This window comes from Epinephelus moara, chromosome 20, assembly GCF_006386435.1.
Source record: "Epinephelus moara isolate mb chromosome 20, YSFRI_EMoa_1.0, whole genome shotgun sequence".
Taxonomy (NCBI): domain Eukaryota; kingdom Metazoa; phylum Chordata; class Actinopteri; order Perciformes; family Serranidae; genus Epinephelus; species Epinephelus moara.
Genome location: NC_065525.1, coordinates 44,578,747 through 44,599,245, shown reverse-complemented (window position 1 = coordinate 44,599,245; position 20,499 = coordinate 44,578,747). Strand labels below are relative to the sequence as shown.

The 20,499-nt window shown below is 41.8% G+C and overlaps 1 protein-coding gene across 2 annotated transcripts in view; it reads right to left on the bottom strand.

The window, feature by feature from the left end:
* The window catches only part of cadps2 (Ca++-dependent secretion activator 2), a 633,342-nt gene that overhangs the window by 144,026 nt on the left and 468,817 nt on the right, over positions 1–20,499 (bottom strand). For both annotated transcript variants that reach the window (XM_050072844.1, XM_050072843.1), the window contains exons 8-11: positions 18,957–19,096; positions 6,946–7,012; positions 5,944–6,052; positions 4,081–4,281 (exon numbers count right to left, since the gene is read on the bottom strand). In XM_050072844.1, the coding sequence (XP_049928801.1) occupies positions 4,081–4,281; positions 5,944–6,052; positions 6,946–7,012; positions 18,957–19,096 (517 nt within the window). The remainder of the gene's footprint in view (positions 1–4,080; positions 4,282–5,943; positions 6,053–6,945; positions 7,013–18,956; positions 19,097–20,499) is intronic.

The window sequence follows — 20,499 nt, the reverse complement described above, 5'->3', positions numbered from 1 at the left end:
GACAGGTCACCAGACTACCACAGGGCTGACACATAGAGACAGACAACCATTCACACTCACATTCACACCTACGGACAATTTAGAGTCACCAATTAACCTGCATGTCTTTGGACTGTGGGAGGAAGCTGGAGTGCCCGGAGAGAACCCACGCTGACACAGGGAGAACATGCAAACTCCGCACAGAAGGGCTACCACGCCCGGGATCGAACCGGCAACCCTCTTGCTGTGAGGCGAGAGTGCTAACCACCACACCACCGTGCCGCCCCCTCAAGAGCACATTTTTCATATAAATGTTTTCTGTTGGAAGTCCTTCAAATACCCATAGGAACCGGCTTTAGCAGTACCGGTAGCTGTGTTATGTCGGCACACAAGTTCAAGTTTCGTTCACTAAAAACATCAGCACAACACTGGTTATAATAGACATAAAACCAGAATACTTCAGACACCAAATGTTAAATTTACATTTCAGATGGTTTGGGGCACTTTTGGGCACTAAAGAAGATGAATGAAATGATTAAACTTCCATTTAGTCAATGACCACACAGTGTTGCATGAGAGGGGAGAATACTGTGTGAACCATTTGATGAAAATTAATCAATGACTGATTTCATCTATTCTTATTCAACTGTTGCATTGAGGGATGTTTGTCTCTTACTGCCCTCTCTGTCATCAGTCTGGTTGACCCATTGTACAGCATTTTGTCCTCCGTTTATAAAACAAACCCTTTATACTAAATAACACTTTCTGGAACCTAAAAGCACCAAAGACCATTCAAAAATACAGACTGAAAACGCCGATACAATTAAGGAGCGAACGACTCTGTCAAACCTATCACACAGACACACACACACACACACACACACACACACACACACACAGTGGCACTTAGCACCCAGTTAAGAGCTATTTCAGGGACACCTTCTATTTCCTCCTGCAAACAGCATGTCAGCACCTCTTGCCATTAACGCTTCAATCTATTCCATTAAACGCTAACGAGCGGCAACGAGAACAGGCCGCTGCCACGCCAAATTTACACAAATACTGGCATAATCAGCTCTCAGTATGAAGCTCTTCATGTCACAATGCTCAGCCAGGAGGAGGTGGCCGATGAGCATGCACACGCCATCCTCCTCACACAAAGATAATTAATGAAATGTGATTTGTATGTGAAGGGGAAGAGGGGGAGGTAAAGAAAGAACAAGATGTGCAAGTGTGGAAGCAAAGACGAAATACAACACAAGTTTGGAAGAAGAAAAGGACAAACAGAAACTAGAATTACCACCTCATGGCTATATGCCTCAAGTTACACTTAAAGTTTATATTCATGTTATTAAAAACATAGACACTTCACGCACATTTTCCCCCCATCAGCACAGACGATCTGTACAATCAGCACAGTTTCAAGATGGACACTCAAGATTAGAGTCACCAATTCAGTATCTGACCAAATGTCTCCCCTTCTTTTCCTGAGATATGACGTTGAGTAATGGCCAGAAAAGTGTTTGCAGAAAATTATGATGTCACAGTGACGTTAACCTTTAATCTTTTAGGTATAAAATGTCATCACTTCATTATTTTATCCTGTTATCAAAATTTGTGTGAAATTTTGTCATAATTATTGTACGAATTTCTGAGTTATGGCTCAAAACATTTTTTGTGAGGTCACAGTGACCTTGACCTTGAAACTTCAACCACCAAATTCTCATCAGTTTAATCCAGTCTAAGTGGATGTCTGTGCCAAATTTGAGCAAACTCCCTCACGGCCTTATTGAGATATCGTGTTCAAGAGAATGAGAAGAATACAAGGTCACAGTGACCTTGGCTTTGACCTTCAACCACCAAAATCTAATCACTTCATCCTTGAGTCTAAGTGGATGCTTACGCCAAACTAGAGGAGACTTCCTCACGGTTCTCCTAAGATATCGCCTTCAAGAGAAAGAGAGGGATGCAAAGTCACGGTGACGTTGACCTTTGACCACCAAAATCTAATCAGGTAATCGTTGAGTTCAAATGGACATTTGTGCCAAATTCAAAAAATTTCTTCAAGACATTCTTGAGAAATTGCATTTACGAGAATGGGACGGATGAACGTATACACGTATTTAGGACGGACAACCCTAAAACATAATGCCTCCGGCTGCTGCTATCGCTGGTGCTGAGGCATAAACATAAGATGCATGAAGGACGTACAGAAAAATAGGATCAAAGAAAAATGGAAACTTAAAGGTACTCTGGTAATTTTTTGTCCACTAGCGGTGCTATAGAGCAGTGTTTCCCATTTTGTTTGTCCCTGATCAACAGTTGTTGCAGGCGATGAGCCAGCGAAGAAGAAGAGAACCAGCAAGGACACAAGGATGTGAACAACGCAGGACGTAAGTATCTGAAAAAAGTGGCTTTGCAAATATTTTCTGAGGAAGAAAATACATTCAGCACTGAATGAAAACTGCCCGGGGCTCCTTGATGGCTGGATGAGGGGAAGAAGGGAGCAAAGAGTGAAAGAGAAAAATAAAGGAAGAGAAGGAGAATGGAAGAAATAACTAAGAAAAGGAATCCTAGAAGAAAGAAAGGAAGAGGAGAAGAATAACAACTGATAGGTAGACAGGAAAAAGAAAAGAGGGAAGGAAACCACAGATGATGAAAAGAATGGAAAAATGAAAAAAGGAAAGAATAGGGAAAAATGGAGGCCTGGACTACAGAAGAAATATGGAAAAATACTAATAATTAAGATGTGAAAGAATGGGAGGAGAAGAAGGGACCAAAGGTGAGAAGACAGGCAGGTTGTGTGATGGAAGAAGTAAAGAAAGGAGGATGAATGAGAGGAAATGGAAATTAAGAAAAGCAGACAAAGACAGGAGTGTCTCTCATATTGTCTTTGTCTTCTTCTCCCTTCATCCCTTTCTTTCATTTCTACCCTCCTGTCCTCTCTCGTGTGTTTTGTCTCTCTCACAGCGATGTGTGTGTGTGTATCTCCAACAAATTACCATTCTGCAAACAAATCAAAAACCCTCCTAAGTTCAGTCTGTGATCCTGCTAACTGTCTGGCTTCCATGTTTGTTTTCTTTCATCCAGGATTCAATAAAACACTGTTTGAAAGCTGGAAAAGAAGCAAACAAAACATGAAACGTGTGAAGGAAGACGGCTGATGGAAAGAAAGACAGGAAAGATTAGGGTGGGGAGATGTTAGAAATAAGGAAAGTCCTCTTTCTTTTATATATAATATATATTGATATAGTTTTGTTTTTACTCTGACGTAGCGCTGCAGTGCGGTTATGAAGCCCCTCGCTTTCAGATGAACTTAAAACTGGAGGTGTGTCTGTGCTGCAGACTGTTGCTGTTTGATGTATTCTACATTCCACACCTGGAGACGTGCAGTATCTTCTGTGGACCAAACTACTCCTCGTCCTGCGTCCTTGCAAACGTGACAGGCTGATGTGGTTTCGTCTGTTTTCTCAAGCGTCCGAGGTCAACAGTGATCTCATGTGATCTAGAGGGCTGAATACAACGGCAAAGAGAACCTGGAGCGCTTTGTGTTCACAAGGCACAAGTTAAGTGAACCGCACTGTGGACTTGAAGTTCGTCAGAAGAGTCCGAGTTCTCTTGGAGTGTTCACATATGTGCAAAAATAAAATTGATTGATTGATTGATTGATTGATTGATTGATTGATTGATTGATTGATTGATTGAAAAATGCTGAGTCACTGCTCTGAGTCCATTTAGAGGGCTGAGATGAAGCTCCAGAAACTGTCATCATCAAACATACGAGTCTCCGGCACGTGATGACACGTAGACCAACAAAACCTGACAATAAGAGCACTGCCTCTGGTTTTGTTCATGCTTGTATAAAATAAACGTTGTCTCATAACTACACTGAAAATGTGTCGAGATCTGTTTGACTCAAAGAAAACCCACTGAGTGTTTTATCATCACAGGCCAGCAGTGGAATCTGAGTATGTTTACTTTAACTTTAATACAAAGTCTGAGCCTTAAAGACTGACTTCATTATGTCTTTTGTCTGAGCTGCCGTTTTAATTGGTTTCATTTTGAAATGATAAAATCAAACCAAGTACGATGAGAACCTACTGATGGGGGACGCTGGTTTCTGGAGTCCTCCTCTGCAGTTTGTGGTTCTGTTCTGCGGCGGTGGGACCGGTTTGTAGGACTGTCCTGTGGCTCGGTACATGGCCTGGACCCACAGCATCCGGTCCTGCTCGTCGTCACAGGCGTACATCACCAGGTCGCCCTCCTTCACCGCGTTAAAGAACACCCGGCCGCCCTGCAGACCTGAGGAGGAGGAGGAGGAGGAGGACGAGGAGGAGGAGGAGGAGGAGGAGGTGAATAAAAGGTAAAAGGCTCCGTACCAGATTTGATCAAGATGATAAGAAATAAGCAAAAGTCTTAGTTTTTTGAAGTGAGGCTGTATGAGATATTTATCTATAGTCAGTGTGTGACATAGAGTAGATGGCAGTCAGCGTGCTCCCTGTATGCAGAAGCAGATGGGACGAGCACCCCAGAAGCTCAGTGATGCATCACTGTGGATTACAGCAGCAACATTTTTAGCCACAAAAAAAAAATCAACATCAGTCTAAGTGGATGAAATATTTACAATATTTTCACGGCCTTACCTCTCTGTCAGACAGCCCTCTTCTTCTTCTTTGGTGCTACATTTCCTCAACTGTATCACTTCCATATTACTACTCACAAAAGCCCAACTGTGCTGTGTACTGTATCAAACCGCCCACAGAGCTTTAAGGACGAGACAACAAATACAAGAAAATGAAAAGTAGAATTACTGCCCCCCTGTCGTATGCCTCAGTGCACCAGTCCAGTGTCTCTGACAGTCTCCATCCATGTCAGTGAAAACATGGATGCTTCACACACAGAAGATCTATACAATCAGCACAGTTTCAAGATTAGAGTCACCAATTCAGTATCTGACCAAATGTCTCCCCTTCTGTTCCTGAGATATGACGTTAAAACATGATGATGTCACAGTCAAGCTGACCTTTGACCTTTTGCATAGAAAATGTCATCACAAAAACACATGTATCACAGGCGTATCACAGTACACAGCACAGCTAGGCTTTTGTGAGTAATAATATGGAAGTTATACAGTTGAGAAAATGTAGCACCAAAGGAACGGACTGACAGAAAGGTAAAGCAGTGAAAATACTGTAAATATGGCGTCCACTGAGGCTGATGTTGAATTTGTTTTCGGTAGGCCACACCACACCCACACAGGGTTTAAAGCCTGCGACTCCACACCAGTCCATTAGAACTGAGAAGCGTCTTGGATGAGAGGTGAAACGTCTTTAAGAAACTCAAGCAAGTCCAGTTGCTTACGATATAACACTTAAGATTACCATGACCTGGATGACTGAGAATCTTCACCAACAGTTACAGTGGGGCAAAAAAGTATTTAGTCAGCCACTGATTTTGCAAGTTCTCCTACTTAGAAAGANTCAAGCAAGTCCAGTTGCTTACGATATAACACTTAAGATTACCATGACCTGGATGACTGAGAATCTTCACCAACAGTTACATCAATGTTGCAATGATTGATGGATCGTTCACAGAGAGTCCACTTGAGGCCTCTTGTGGACTTGATGAGTTTTGGATTTGACAGCAGTTCTTGCAGACACACAGAGAACACGTCTGACAGTGTGGGGAAGTCTGGAGGTTTGGATTCAGCCAAGGAAGTCTGAACATTTTCCAAATGTATTACGAAGCCGTGAGGACCTTGTTCAGTGTGGTCGCACTTGGCCATATGGCAGCATTATAATTACAGTTCTGAACCGTGCGTCTCTTCTGATTCATCGTAAACCTCACGTTCTGGATGCTACACAACAGATTTAACTAAGTGATCATTTCAGTGCTCTCCTGCAGCAGTGTGTGTTTTCTGTGTGCTGTGTGATGACATCAGTGAGGAAGCTCAGGTGAGTCTACCTGGCTGAGGGTCGCAGTAGTCCACCGTGTAGCCCTCCAGCTGCATCAGCTCCTGAGGCTCGGCTTTCTTCTCTCTGTAGCTGCACATGGCGAACGTGTACTGACTCACCTGCAGGACACACACACACACACACACACACACACACACACTGATGAACCACAGATACGGCACACTTAGGAAGTACACACAGTCCTGAACACACAGGTGAATTGTTAACTCTCTCCCATTGTCAGTGCTCGTTTTGTCCCGTAGAGCGTTGGATTGATGACGGAGGCGCAGCCTGTAGTTTTTTTACAGTGTCACGATGTGTCCCAACATAAGCCCAGTACCCACTGTGCGATTTTGGGGCTGGCTCGCCATGGAAGAGTTTTACAAAAGATCCATTGACAGTGATCTAAAACAGAGTTTGCATGAGGACAAAAGGTCAAACAGGTCAAAATATACCCGTGTATGCGTTGACTAGGCTTGAAGCTTATGTTGTACAAGTGAGCAGATTTGTCACTTCCTGCAGACATCTTAGTTTGGTGGAACAAATAAAACTGAAGCCGAACATTGTTCACACCATCGGGAAAGAGGAGTCTTGAAATGTTGTCAAACACTTCATCGAGCATTTCCACCCTCACTCAAGCTCAACAAAATATAATCCAAGGATTCTATCTTTTGATGCCTTTAAAGGACTTTCAATCTGATGCAGATATACAGACTTGTGATTTAAAAAGACCAAATCTGAATTTAAATGTCTGCCCTTGCCCTGAAAGTTCCCGAGTGATCACTAAGTGCTCAGAAAGTAAATAGCAGCTGCAGTGAAAGCGCGCAAATGAGAATTTAAGAGACCAAAACTCAATTAACTTTGCTTCAGCAGGACTCTCAGACGAGGTGTAAAAACATGTCGAGTACAGTGACTGAATTGAGATGATTTTATTTTAAATAAAATTTATTAATAAAATTTTAGATCACAGATCAATACGTGTCATCTGATCCCGCTCTCGTCAGCTTCTTACCTGAACAAGAACAAAATATCTTCTTTTCCAGCGTTTCCAGACTCTCTGTCCCACAGCGTACAGGTACCTGGAACACAAACAACAACATGACGTCAACTTAAACGAAAAATCAGGAGGTTTTGCAGTTATTTACAAGTCATTAATAAACCAGATATTCAGCTTTTTTTCTGTTTTAATCCACTGCTAACTGAACATCTTTAGGTTTTGGACTGTTAGTCAGATGAAACAAAACCTCTGAAGACGTTGACTTGGACTCTGGGAAACAGTGACATCCATATTTTACTATATTCTGACAAATTAGACCAAAAATGAATTTGTAAATCAAAAAAAGGTTAACAGATTAACAATGAAAATAACTGTACGCCTTTGTGTGGCCATGGTGCTGATACTTTAAAGGAATACTTCACCCCCCAAACAACCATTTGTAGATTAGTTACTCACCCTGTGTGATGTTGAATTCGTAAAGAAAACTTGGTTTTTCCTCACATGCTTCCATGAAGAACAAAGAATCCAAAAAAATTCTAGATGAATTGAGGTCTTAGGGGACCGCGTTTAACAACAGCAACACTTTATGAAAACCTTAGTTTACAAACTCTCACCCAACTTGTGCAGTGTGATCGGAGTCTCTCAAACATTCCTTTCCTATGAGGAGCTAAAGAGAAAGTGAATCTTGACTGTGCTCTCTTCAAAGACAGATCCATTGACAAAATCAGTAATTTTACCTCTCTGAACACAGGAGCTGCTGCTCTACTGCTGCCTCATTTAGCTAGTTTGTTTATATTATTGAATGACTTTGGTGTTTTAGAGGGTTCGTTCAGATCCACCAGAGTCACTCAATAACACCAACAGACTTACTGACTGAGGCAGTGGTAGAGCAGCAGCTCCTGTGTTCAGTGAGGTAAAATCATTGCTTTTGTCAGTGGAGTCTGGCTTTGAAGAGAGCATCGGTAAGTTTCACCTTGAGTTCGGTTTCCCATCAGAAGGGGCTCACTGTTTGGGAGACACTGAGCACAGGACCAGATAAATGAGACCTGGATCGCAGTGCACGAGCTGTTTTGTAAACAAATATTTTGATATAGTTTTGCTGTCAATAAATATGGACACCTTTGACTTTGATTCTTTGTTCACCATAGAGGCATGTGAGAAAAACAATGTTGTCTTCACATATTCAACGTAACACACGGCGAATAACTGATTTAATAGTCATTTTGGGGGCTGAAGTATTCCCTTAATATTAATAATACAAGGCAATGAGGCATTTAACTTGAGGGTATAATCAGAACAATAAAAGAACACTTATCAGACTCTGCAGGTTTTATGTATAGCATGAGAAGGGTTCTTTTATCAGTCATATCAGTTGATGTCTATCATTAAATGGAAAACACAAAACCAGCCAGGCTCAGCTTCTATGAGGATCCATTTTAAGGCTCCTTGATGCATGTCCTCATATGTTTCTATCACACCACATTAAGTCATCGCCGCCTCAGCTGTGAACATTATCAACACATTAATTTCCTCCCCCGATGTGAAAGTAAAAGGAGAAAGTAATGAGTCCGGAGGTGAGAGAGGCCACGACACAGACAGCAGCTCATTGAAGAAGTCTCGAGGAAAATGGAAGAATGACCAGTGTGGCCTCTCAATCAATGGCTGCTCCCGGGCCTCCTGAAGCGTGGGATACAGGCAAGTGCAAGTGAGGAAAATCAATCGATGGCGAGACCTCTTTCTTCAGCCCTGCTGCCCGCCCTTAAAGAAAAGGCCTCCAGTCAAGGCTGCGGCGCGTCTGGACGGAGAATCTGGGCCATTCTGCGCGACTCCAGGTTAACATGTGGCACCGCTCGCCGGCCACTTGTGAAAATTATTTGGCCGGCCGTCCTCCTGCAGGGTTTCAGACATCCATTCAGCTGCACGCCGCCGCGGTGATGGACTGCAGACTCCAAAGAGTTCACTGCAGGCATTTAACAGTCCTCACTGCAAAAAAACATCCATCTTTAACTGGTCATTTAGCTGGATATTCAGACTTTTATTCAGGGGCTTTTTAAAGAGTCATGAGACACTGGACTCATTCTATTAAATCTACGGTTTCGCTTATTCAAAGAAACGTCTAGAAATGAGTCGCTAAGTTTCAAATGAGCCAGAATGAGACAAATCACTGCACCAGAGTCATTCGTTAATTAGTGTGGAAAAACTGGTTAAATTAGCGCACAACATGGGCTGGCTGAAGGGATTTGTGATTGATATATAAATAATTAATAATTTAAGACTAAACAGCAACGAAGGAGGTTTTTTTTTTTTTTTTTGCAGTGGCAGAAATTTTAATTGCTTCATAGATTGCCTTTTCTTTTTTTTTTTTGTCTTTTAATTCCAGCACATTTTATTTTCTAAGGCACCAAAAAGCAGCTCCATCTCCTGCAACAATTATAATTTCACTCATTTTACTTATTTATAAAGGAACAAAAATGTTTAAATAACTTGGCAGAAATTAGATTTTTTTTTTTTTTGCAGTGACATCTGCAGAATTAAACTGAAAATTAAATTCAAGGTTATCGCTATTAGTGTTTGTAGATTTATAAATCTCATTATATCGGCTCATTTTGTCGCTTGTTTAAATAAAAGAGCAGATATATTTTTTGCACATTAATAATGACATAAATTACTTTTTGTGTGTGTGTGTGGCAGAAATGTTCCACTAAATGGTTCTCATATTAAGTCTGTACAACATTTTATAGGAACAGATTTTTTTTTTGTTCTCAGCCATATTCTCACTACATTCGAAGATATTTTTTACTTGATTAAGAAAATATGATTTTAGCAAAGGAGTCATTTTCAAAGGGGAAACATCAGCGCATTTTTCTCCTGATTTCACAGCATCCCCTCCTCCCACTCCTGACAGCAATCATACTATTAATTTATCTATAAGTTAAAAATATTCTGGATTTCATAATTGATCATAAAATCATGACAATCATTAATTATAAAGGAGTCGACTGCAGGCTGCATTTTATGTCATTTTTTCTGTTGCGATCACAGTGAGATCTTCTTGTTCCTCTTTCATACGATGAAGATTGAACATCCTCTGAGCTCAGAAACACGATCAGAAAGAGCATGAAGAACAAATATTGTCTCCATAAAGTGTTTACTGATCACGACAGGAAAAAAAAAATGTGTTGTGCTCTTAGTTTGAAAGATAAAAATGAAAACAGATCCGGTTCCCTTCAGCGATCCTCCATGTGGAGAACCTCACTGCTGTTCACACTGAGCAGCTGAAAGGTAGAACATTTACTTCACTGTCATCTTAACGCATCAGAAAATACAAGCAAACATCAAACGTGTCAGCTGAGGACAGAAGTGTTCCCAGTTTGTTCACTTTTTCACTCTGAAATTAAAATGTCTGTCGTTCTTTGAAAATATTCACAACCCAAGAAAAAAAATAATAAATCACACAAATATAAAACATTTCCTGTTTGTTCTCTTTTTCTTGACTTGAGCATCAGACATTCCTGTGTCCGTTGGCCTCTTCTTTGGTTTTATTTCTTTGGCGTGTGAGGAGTCATTTTGGTTAACGTGAAATATGTGGAATATCTTTGGAATAAAAAATGCAGCATGCAGGCCCTGTGCGCCCCGCGTTAGTCTTAAGATCAAAGATTCACAGTGAAAACAGCATCAAATAACCTGACTGGAGAAAAAAATAAAAACACAGGATGACACCTTTCGGCAGGTGGATCACAGATTGTGCCTGTAATGAATCAGAAATGACAGAAAGACAGTTTAAACACAGTAAGAGGAGCGGGATGTGAAGCAGAGGCGAGCTGCACTCACAGGCAGACGAACACTGAGCCCTTGTGGAGGGTTTTGAAAACTGCACTGAATCTTTATCCTCCTTTCTTTTGTCTCTCTGTCGGTCAGTCTGATTTCAGAGCTGCCCGACTCCCACAGTGTTTGTCACAGTAACAGAGTCTGTGGGCTCCTGCAGGACGCTGACAGGAAGGAAAAGGGAAAACTGAGGAGGAAGTCTGACACAGAGGGCTCTCAGACTGCCTCATCCCTCCTCTACCTCCCTCTACACTCCTTTACAGTCACTTGATTAACTCTAAAGACGAACTGTGAAATAATGGCACCGACTCATAGTAATAGTCTGAGCGTCCAACACAGAAATACATTCAGGATGTGCCAACTGAGCACAAAGACTTGGAAGTTGGAAGCTGGGAAAACAGCTGATCGTTCTGTCACGAGAGAAAAAAGCCTCAAAACAAAACCATCTCTGCTTCACTTGAACTGGGAAAAATATTCTGTTTCTGGTTTTAACTGGACTTAACTTTACAACCTGCATTTGATTGAGCAAAATTAGTGATGAGTGATGAAAAGAGGGATCGTACTGGCGAAATGTCAGATGAAATCCTCAAGCCCTGAACAGTCACATCGTGCACCTCCTTCCGACTGACCTTGAACATGTTTTACATCTGTGACATTAAGAGGATGAGTTATATATCTTACTCAAACGTAGCGGGCTAAGAAACATCCTGTGCATACATCTATAATTCTGTTCAATTATTTTGTTACAAGACATGTGAAAACACTGTGACATATACTTTCCACTGATCATCAGTAAACTCACGACCCAAATCTTTCTGCTACACTACTCCTGTGATGTTTGACCTTTATTGTGCAGAACAATGTAAGTGCAGAGTTTGTTTTCACTTTCATTCAAAGTTTCTCTGAGTCAAAATGTGCCGACTGGGTGAAAAAAGCAGGACAGATATTCATTATAAATACTAGGAGGTTGTAAAAGAGCAATAAGTGGTTGAAATGGTCGAGTAAAGAGCTTCCAACAACCTCTGAATGGACAGAAATAGTTATGGAACAGCTGACTTTTTCCCCGAGACAATATTCAGAAAAATGAAATCTGACTCTGAGGTGATCTGATTTGATTGGTGAGTTTTGTTTTGTCCCCCTGGCATTGGGACATGAAAGGTAGATGGTGGCTCATTGGTAAGTGGAAGATTCCTCCCTCCCTGGAGGTGCCCTGGGTTTCAAGGGGTCAAAGTTGGGCATCACAGGGACCTTTGTGGTCTTGAGGGACGATCACAGACATGGAGGAGCTGTTGTCAGTGGTACGGCAGTGTAGCCTTGCTTCTTCTTATTTTCTGTCTTGCCCAGTGTTGGACATTTTGCCCTGCATGTTGTTATTGGTTTTGTCTGCTTTTTTCTTTTCATAAAAACTAATAAAAATTAAGTAAAAATAAAAGTTTCTCTGAGCTCATCTTAAAGGGCCAGTGTGTAGGAATGAGGCATGTCGGCAGATATTGAATATAATATAACAAGTATATTTTTTTTAGTGTATAATCCAAGTGGTAACCTCTGGGGCTGAAAAATAAAGCCAACACTGGTGTCAAAAACAGCCGTTGCTCTAATGGTCAACTGAGGCCGGCTCCAGAAGCAAGGACAACCGCACAGACCCCCATGTTAAAATGTCCAACTTTACAGCAGGAATAAACATGTTTACAGTCTGGTACAAAAACAGTTTTGGTGTCTGTAGCTTATTTCCCTGTTCATGACAACTGTAAGAGGAGTGAATTTTTATACAACTCGACTAATTATACATAATGTAATGCATAATTAAGGGCAGGACACTTTGAGAGAAAGGCTGCCTACGAGGCGTCACCACAATTTATAAGTCAGATCCAAACTCTCGCCCAAATATAGTCACTTCTGGCTCCAAAAACCAAGATGGCGACGACCAAAAAGACGAACTTGAGGCTTCAGAACAAGAGTACACCAACCAATGGGTGACACCACGATAGCTACGTCTGTTATTTTTACAGTCTACAGTATAATCACTTAAAAATAAAAACCGTTGTATTTTTGTTACCTTAGAATTAGCAATTTATATCCACACACAGAGTGGGCTGTCGTCATGTTTCTACAGTAGCTCAGAATGAACAAACCAAACACTGGCTCCAGACGGGGCCATTCATGTTTTGCATCACCCACTGTAGTTCCCCCTTCACGTTTGGTGCACAGGAGCAATCTCCGTTTATTGCAATGTGTAATCTCAACCACTAGATGGCCCCGAATCTTAGACACCAGACCTTTGAATTTCAGTTTAAGAAGCAGGATTTGTCGCATCACAACCAGCCTGTTGTGGTCAAATATGCAGTTTACACCAATGTGATTCACTGTAAACCTCAATCCATCCATGACACAGAATTTTAATGTAAACTCGACACAGATGACCTCAATTGTCAATATGACATAAAAACTTTATGTTCACTTGACACAAAGCTCATCTGACAAAAACACTTTATGTTAAATTAACAATTTTTGAGTTAATCTGACTAAAATCTGAATAAAGTCTTTTTTGGCTAATTAGTTTCAGGCCAACGAACAACACTATCACTGTGCACTTGACATAATGTGGCGTGTAGCGGCTAAATGGGCGGAGTTTCCCAGCATGCCATGAGGCGGCATGTGTTAAATGCTGTAAGCTGAAGACAGAAACCGTGTTTAAATGTGTTGTAACTCACTCGTGACTCGTCACACAGGGATTAATGTTTCTGCATTTCAAAATTTACAGTTTACACAGTTAGTGACCTCCCGCCTGCGTGGATACGAGAGTGTCTGACATAGAGTTGTGCTGAGGTGAAATACAGAGAACTTCCTGGTTTCATTCCGGAATTCATGTCTTTGCCTTTGAAAAGTCTGTCCTTTGCGTTTTAGAAAACCTCCGCGTTTATATGACAACGTTATTGAAACGATCTCTGTTCACACGGAGCCGCAAAATCGAGTAAGGTAAAGCTGCAGTGCAGGAGGCTGCAGTTTCAGGACCGTTTAATTTATCAGAGGAACTGCATATTGCAAGTTTACATGACAACGGAGACGCTGCCGTTTCCAAAAAATTGCACTCTGGAACCTGTTTTCAAAACGTTGCGTTTTCAGGCACCCAAACGCAGCTGTCGTGTAAACGATCGGTCAAAACTCAACTAAAGTTTACCGTTTTCAGTTGAAATCGTTGTCGTATAAACGGGATCTTATTCTTGCCATCAAGAAACCTGAGCTCAACACAATTTATTTTTGTTCCTATGACACAGAATTAAATGCTCTAACAATAACGACAAAGTTACATAAAACTGACATAACATTCCTGTCAAACAAGGGTCATGTGACACATTTATTTTGTGCCTGGTGTCCCGAAAAATGTTACGTTACTATATTGTACTAAACTAAAAGATTTGATTTGTGTCAACACTTGAAACATCCACTGCACACTGAGAATTAACTTTTCAGCAAAGTAGGACACATCATGTGTTTCGTAGTTTACTTTTGAAATACAAAATACTTTTATATTGACTGGGTTCATCTCACTTGTCAATGAGGAGGAGTAAGTAAATGTTATATTAAGAAGCTATAACTAGTCTATTGAACCTTTATTTCTTGAAAAACTACAGACGGACAAATCAGTATTTTATATGCAGTGTACATGGAGGGGTCCTAAAGGAGCTACTGATACAGAAATGAGTGTCTCTTACTATGTGTGTATTTACTGTAAAACACTACAACCTCAAAATGTGAAGGAAAGGGCTGTCTTTGACACACACACACACACACACACACACACACACACACACACACAGATTTGTGGATTTTTATACACAAGGTTTTGCTGCCATCTTGTGGTAGACAGTAAGAACTACACGTCACATGCTGCCTCAGTAGGTTTTACATATTTTAGCAGTTTTGCTTAAATCTGACACAATATGCAGCAATTAATAATTTTGGTTTTGTAAAAATGTAAATCTTTAAAAAGCAACAGTGAAAGCTTTCCCCCATCACTCACAGAAAAACTGAACGTATAATTTGTTTGAACTCATTCAAGAGCACATGCACCGTGCACAGAGCTGTCAGAGCTCACAGCGTGAGGCAGGTGACAGCAGGAAACATTAGATGGACACTTAATACACAGATGCACTGAACACATGAAGGCTGAGTTGCCTTTTCTTTGAATTGAATCCTCATTTGAAACGTTACAGACAACGCTACTCGCCCATGATGAACCTGAAGGCTTCCTGAGCACCTGCTGAAGCCACGGGCCAAACACCTTGTTTGTCATGATTCAAATGAAGATTCAATTAAAAGAAGAAGAAATTCAGTCTTATTTACTATCAATAATAATTTGTTTGTCTAAACAGTAAATAAACATCAGTGATGTTATTACACATTTTTTTGAATTTTATTTCCACAAGTAAAACTATGAAATACATTCATCTTTAATAATTAGACTTTTCAGACTTTCTGAATTTTTAATAATAAATGTCACATTATCACGATCACATTTCTGCAGTGCATAATTTATATAATAATTAACTGTAATGCAGTTAATGCAGTAGAGTGTGTGCATCATGTCCTGCTTCTGATGTGTGTGTTTACATGATGACAGATCTCAGCAGGATTTCAACAGACAGGAACTAACAAGCTGTTCTCATCATCTCACCATCATGTGATCACATCCTCAGGTTGAGCTTCCTGCGTTCAACCAGCAGGTGAAGCTGTCAGCCTGCACAAACTTCACACGACACCCTGACACACACACACACACACACACACACACTGCATTTATTCTATCTAAAGGGCTTTTTACAAACCTTTACAATCTTTGCCTCTCATTCATCCCTTCACACACACACACTGTCTCAGGCCTTATTGTGTAACAGTGTGTTAGTGTATTGGGGGTGTATTGTTGTCAAGCACGATGCTGAAGTATGTCTTTGTTTTGTTTTTCATTATATGTAAAATTATTGACGGATAAATCTTCAAAAAGATTTAAAATTAGAAACACTTAAATCCACTGATGAATTTAAGGGCGTCATGCAGAGTGTGGTGACAGAGACATGAGGTCACTGTGTTTGAATAGTTGTTGTTTTATTGTGGATTTCTGTTTTATATGTTGTATTTGTTGCATTTTAATGCTTTCTGATTGGCTGCTGCATCAACCAGAGGCCTGTACTACGGAGCCAGTTCAACTTACCCAGGATATGTTTTAGTTATCTGGCTCAACTAACCCGTCACACCCATCTGGATGGCCGGTGCCACAAAGCTGGTTATCAACTAGTTCAGGCAACTCTGGGTTTTCATATCCATCCATGAGCGTGTTCATGTGAAAGAGGCGGGACTGTTAATTGCCAGCAACGTCATCCGAGACTTAAATGACGTGCAGGTATCACTGAGCTATGGGCATGGGTTTGTTTTGCTGTTTAGTGTGACGATGATGAAACTCCTCTGAATATGTCACATAAACACTTTAAAGTAACACCAGACTGTTTCTGCTGCTGAAGTAAAGACTAGTTAATGACTGATGACGTCTGTCTGACGGTAATGTGGCATTTATAATAACAGGAGCTGATTAACAGTGGGTGTGGTTACATGATGGCTTCTCATTCAGAATGAAATAAATCTGAATGAAATCATTCGGATTTAAAGTCTTTCCAGGTAGTTTACATGAGAAACATTCATTCTGAATGAGGGTTTACACAGAGATCAGTTTAATCGCCTTTATTCGGGTCCATGCAAGGTTTGGGGCAGGGAAGGTTTCTGATTGGATAGGGGGCGGGGCGGATGTTACGTGTTTACGTTTACCGGAAGAAAACACTGTAGTCCTCGCTCCGGATAACAAGATGCTTGACGACGCCGTTCTTAGTGCCTTTTTCGGGCTTGTTTTGCTTATATTCTTGAAGCAGCAGTACGACAACAACCTTGTTCTGCTAATGCTTCGTCTGTTGAGGAGGAGAAGGGAGGTAGAAGGTCGAAGAAGGGAGATAGAAGACCGTGCTGTGGCGAATGGAAACCGGTGAGTGCAACGAGTCCGACTGCTCTATCTCAGCCCGTTGCTATGCGCGCTATATACGTCATGGCGCCAGAAGGGCAAGGAAACGAGCATGTGCAGAAAGACCGGAATGAACTTAAAGAGGAATGAGGGTTTACATGCACACAACATTCTCTCATTCGGAATGACAAATGGAATAAACCACACCCTTTAATCGGATTTAATTTTCAATTGGAATGGCCTTTCATTCCGATTAAAAGTGGAATTAAACTGTCCATGTAAACGTACTGATTGTGGATGAAAATAAACTTTGCAGAAGTTAAATTACAGCTAAAATCATGTGTTTAGTGTGTAAACGATCTCTGTGTGAAAACCAGTGGAAACAGAGCCCTGAACCAATGAAATGATTCTGCTGACCTCTAACAATATATAGGTTTCTCTTTTTTACCTCTGGACGTTTGTTCATGGACAGCTTTTTCTTCAGTGACCTGACAGGTCAGAGGTCGGGGTGGTGACAGGCTGTGATCCGATACCCTGACGTTCATCTGCTCCGGAGCAGTTTAGCTGTTCAGCATCAGTTACCACGGTGATTTATCCCGGTAAAAAGAGAACCAGCTTCGTAGTACTGAAAACCCAGAGTTAACCTCGCTCACTTCAAAAGAGACTTTCAATCTCAGTGGGACTTCCTGGTTCCTGACGTTCCTTTGCAAATTATGTACTGTGTCTTAGAGAATGTATTTATATGTGTTAATAGAAAGAAATCAAAATAAACAAAGAAACACACACAGAAGGCAGCAGCAGCCTGCCATGCAAGGCTCTGGTCGACCATCAGGAGCAATCTGGGATTAAGTTCCTTGCTCAGACACTTCAACATGTGGAGAGGAGGATCGATCCAGCCCTGCGGGCGGTGGACAAACTCCTCTACCTCCTTTTGTTTTAAAGCATGAGGGAAGTGTTGTGTTTGGCTGAGGATAGTCTGGAAGTTTCCACACAACGTAAAAAATGTTGTTAGCTCTGCCCACTGTAGAATACGTCTCTGTTCAGTAAACACATCATCACTGACTGACATCTGCAGCGTCTGATAAACCTTCACACTCATCGATCTGTTAGTCAGACTGAACGTCCTGCAGCTTCCTCATCGGACCTGAATCAGCACAAACTCTCACACGCACAAACTCACACACGCACAAACTCACACACGCACAAACTCACACANGCTTCCTCATCGGACCTGAATCAGCACAAACTCTCACACGCACAAACTCACACACGCACAAACTCACACACGCACACACACACACACACACACACACACACACACACACACACACACACACACACACACACACACACAGAGCTGTTTTCTGTCTGAACGTCCACCACTGCACATCAGAGTGTAAACAATAAACTTTTCTGACTGACTTTCTGTCACGATTGAGATTTTTCTCTTCAACAGGTTAGAGTTATGTAACTCTGGGAATTATGAAATACACAAAATAATTTTTACACTTTTCCTCTCCACAGTGGAACTGGCAGGATCACAGCGTCCACCTCCTGTGGAAAGCTGGCAGAAAGTCTGCGTAATTCTGTCGTGCACGGCTCTCACAGCTGCCTGAGAGAGCGCGGCTGCCGTTAGCACAGAGAATAACAGCCCTGCTTTTGGCAATGTCAAACTTTTTAATTTTAGAGGGAAGTCTGTTTAACAAGGAGGATGATATCAATCAGTCATGAAGACTTAAGGCTACGTTCATGTTACTGTGGGAAAATTGATTTCATTAATCTTGTGACACGGATTTGAATTCTTCAGAGTAGTGTGGACACAGGAATGAGATCTGGGCCACTTTCATATGTGCTCCTAAATCTGACACATATCTGATCACTGGCCATGTGACCGCTGTGAGAACGGTCAGAAATCATACGCATCTTTCTCCCCAATCAGAGTTGGAGCGGTCTGCTGAAACTACCAAAGGTTTGCGTAGCTGCACGGCTGCTGAGGTAGCCCGACTGCCTGACGCTTCTGACGGGTACAGTGTGCCTATATTTTGAGTCCTGCTGTAACAGTGTTGTCATAAGGTACCGACAGAGATATTGAAATGTAGCCCTGCACAGACCTGTTCCTCTGTGAAGCCTTCCACATTGCAGCCCCAACACACCTGACCCCGTAGAGGACCCGACCCTGTGACTCCGGCAGACTCACCCGCTGTGCTTCATGTTGGGCGGTTTGTCCATGCGGACGGCCAGTTTGATCTTCAGCTCTGTGTCCTGGCTGCTCTTGGGGACGACCATCCGGTGGAACTCGGCCTGCTTCGGCCCGTTCGTGGTTGGGTTCATGACCACCTGAGGAGGGGGCGGGGCAAAGAGGATTTTTATCGTGAGTGGTAGTTCTGTGAACTCTTTTTAATTGACAACACAATCAACTAATACCCATCATTCTTGCTCAGGATAATAATTAACAGTGGGATCACAGTGTCATCCGTCAACAGCCAATAGGTGATCTCTCTTTGAATGACATCAGCACGTCAGGTTGTGACAGGAGGCTGCAGTAAATCATGATGATGATGTGTTGTTTTCCATGATGGTTGAAATATGTGAGCACAGATTTAAGGAAATCAACAAACAGCTTTCCAGCTGAACAGAACACCCCTGCCCCTTAGTTACGGTTGCTATGATGGATAACTTTCAGGTACCAATGTGTCTATTCAGCCATCTACTGACAGACAGTTTTAGGATTTAGAGACAAAAAAAAACAACACTTCTGTTTGTGCCTGTAAGACGGAGAGAGCCTCAGGAGAGAGCAAGAGAACCTAAACGGTAAAGTGAGTCTCTTAAAAACAACAACATGACAGTTCACATTCATACTCGTTCGCAAGCCTGAGGGTCGCCAGTTCAAGTCCCCATCCGGACCATATATGGAGTGTGAACTGATAGCTGGAGTAGTGCCATTTCGCCTCCTGGGCACTGCAGAGGTGCACTTGAGCAAAGCACCCAACCCCCAGCTGCTGGAGGTGCTTGCCCATGGGCAGCCCCCTCGCTCTGACATCTCTCCATTTAAAGCCTGTGAGGGCACAGGTTTGTGCATGTGTGTGTATTTCAGGCCTGTGTGTGGAGATTAACAAAGTATATCTTCTTCTTTTACATCCAACGTGAAACAAGCCACGCCACACTGAATATAATCGATATCCAGATAGTAAGGACACTGACTGTCTCTGTTGCAGATCAACCAGACAGACCTTAAGACAAGCGTCTTTGTTGTAGGCATGCACTGACGGAGACTCAGGTTTTAATGCCTCATCAAGTTCTGGCTTCATATTTAAATAAAAATGATGCTGACAGAGTGCTGCAGGGATGATGTGTTTCTGTAGGCTGATGTGGAAGTTAGCATCACTCTTGTTCCCTCGTCAGAAAGCTTGTGGGATTTGTCTGTTGGATTTGGTATTACTGCAGAAAGTAAGCTCTGTTTATGATACTTACACCTTTTCTTCAACAAGATAATCTTCACAAATTAACATCTCTTTTATAATTGTTGAAGCATACATGCACTTGCCAAAGGAAAAAGCCAACACTGGGCTATGAACGAACTACAGCACAGTTGATGACTTCAGCGTTGCCACGACAACGTGGCTGTAGAGCCGTGTTTGGTGTGAAGACATTCTGTAGTTTCATTTATCCACTTGTGAGCAACCATCTTCTTTACGACACATAAAAGTTTAAAATCGAAGAGTGGGGTGCTCACTGATGTA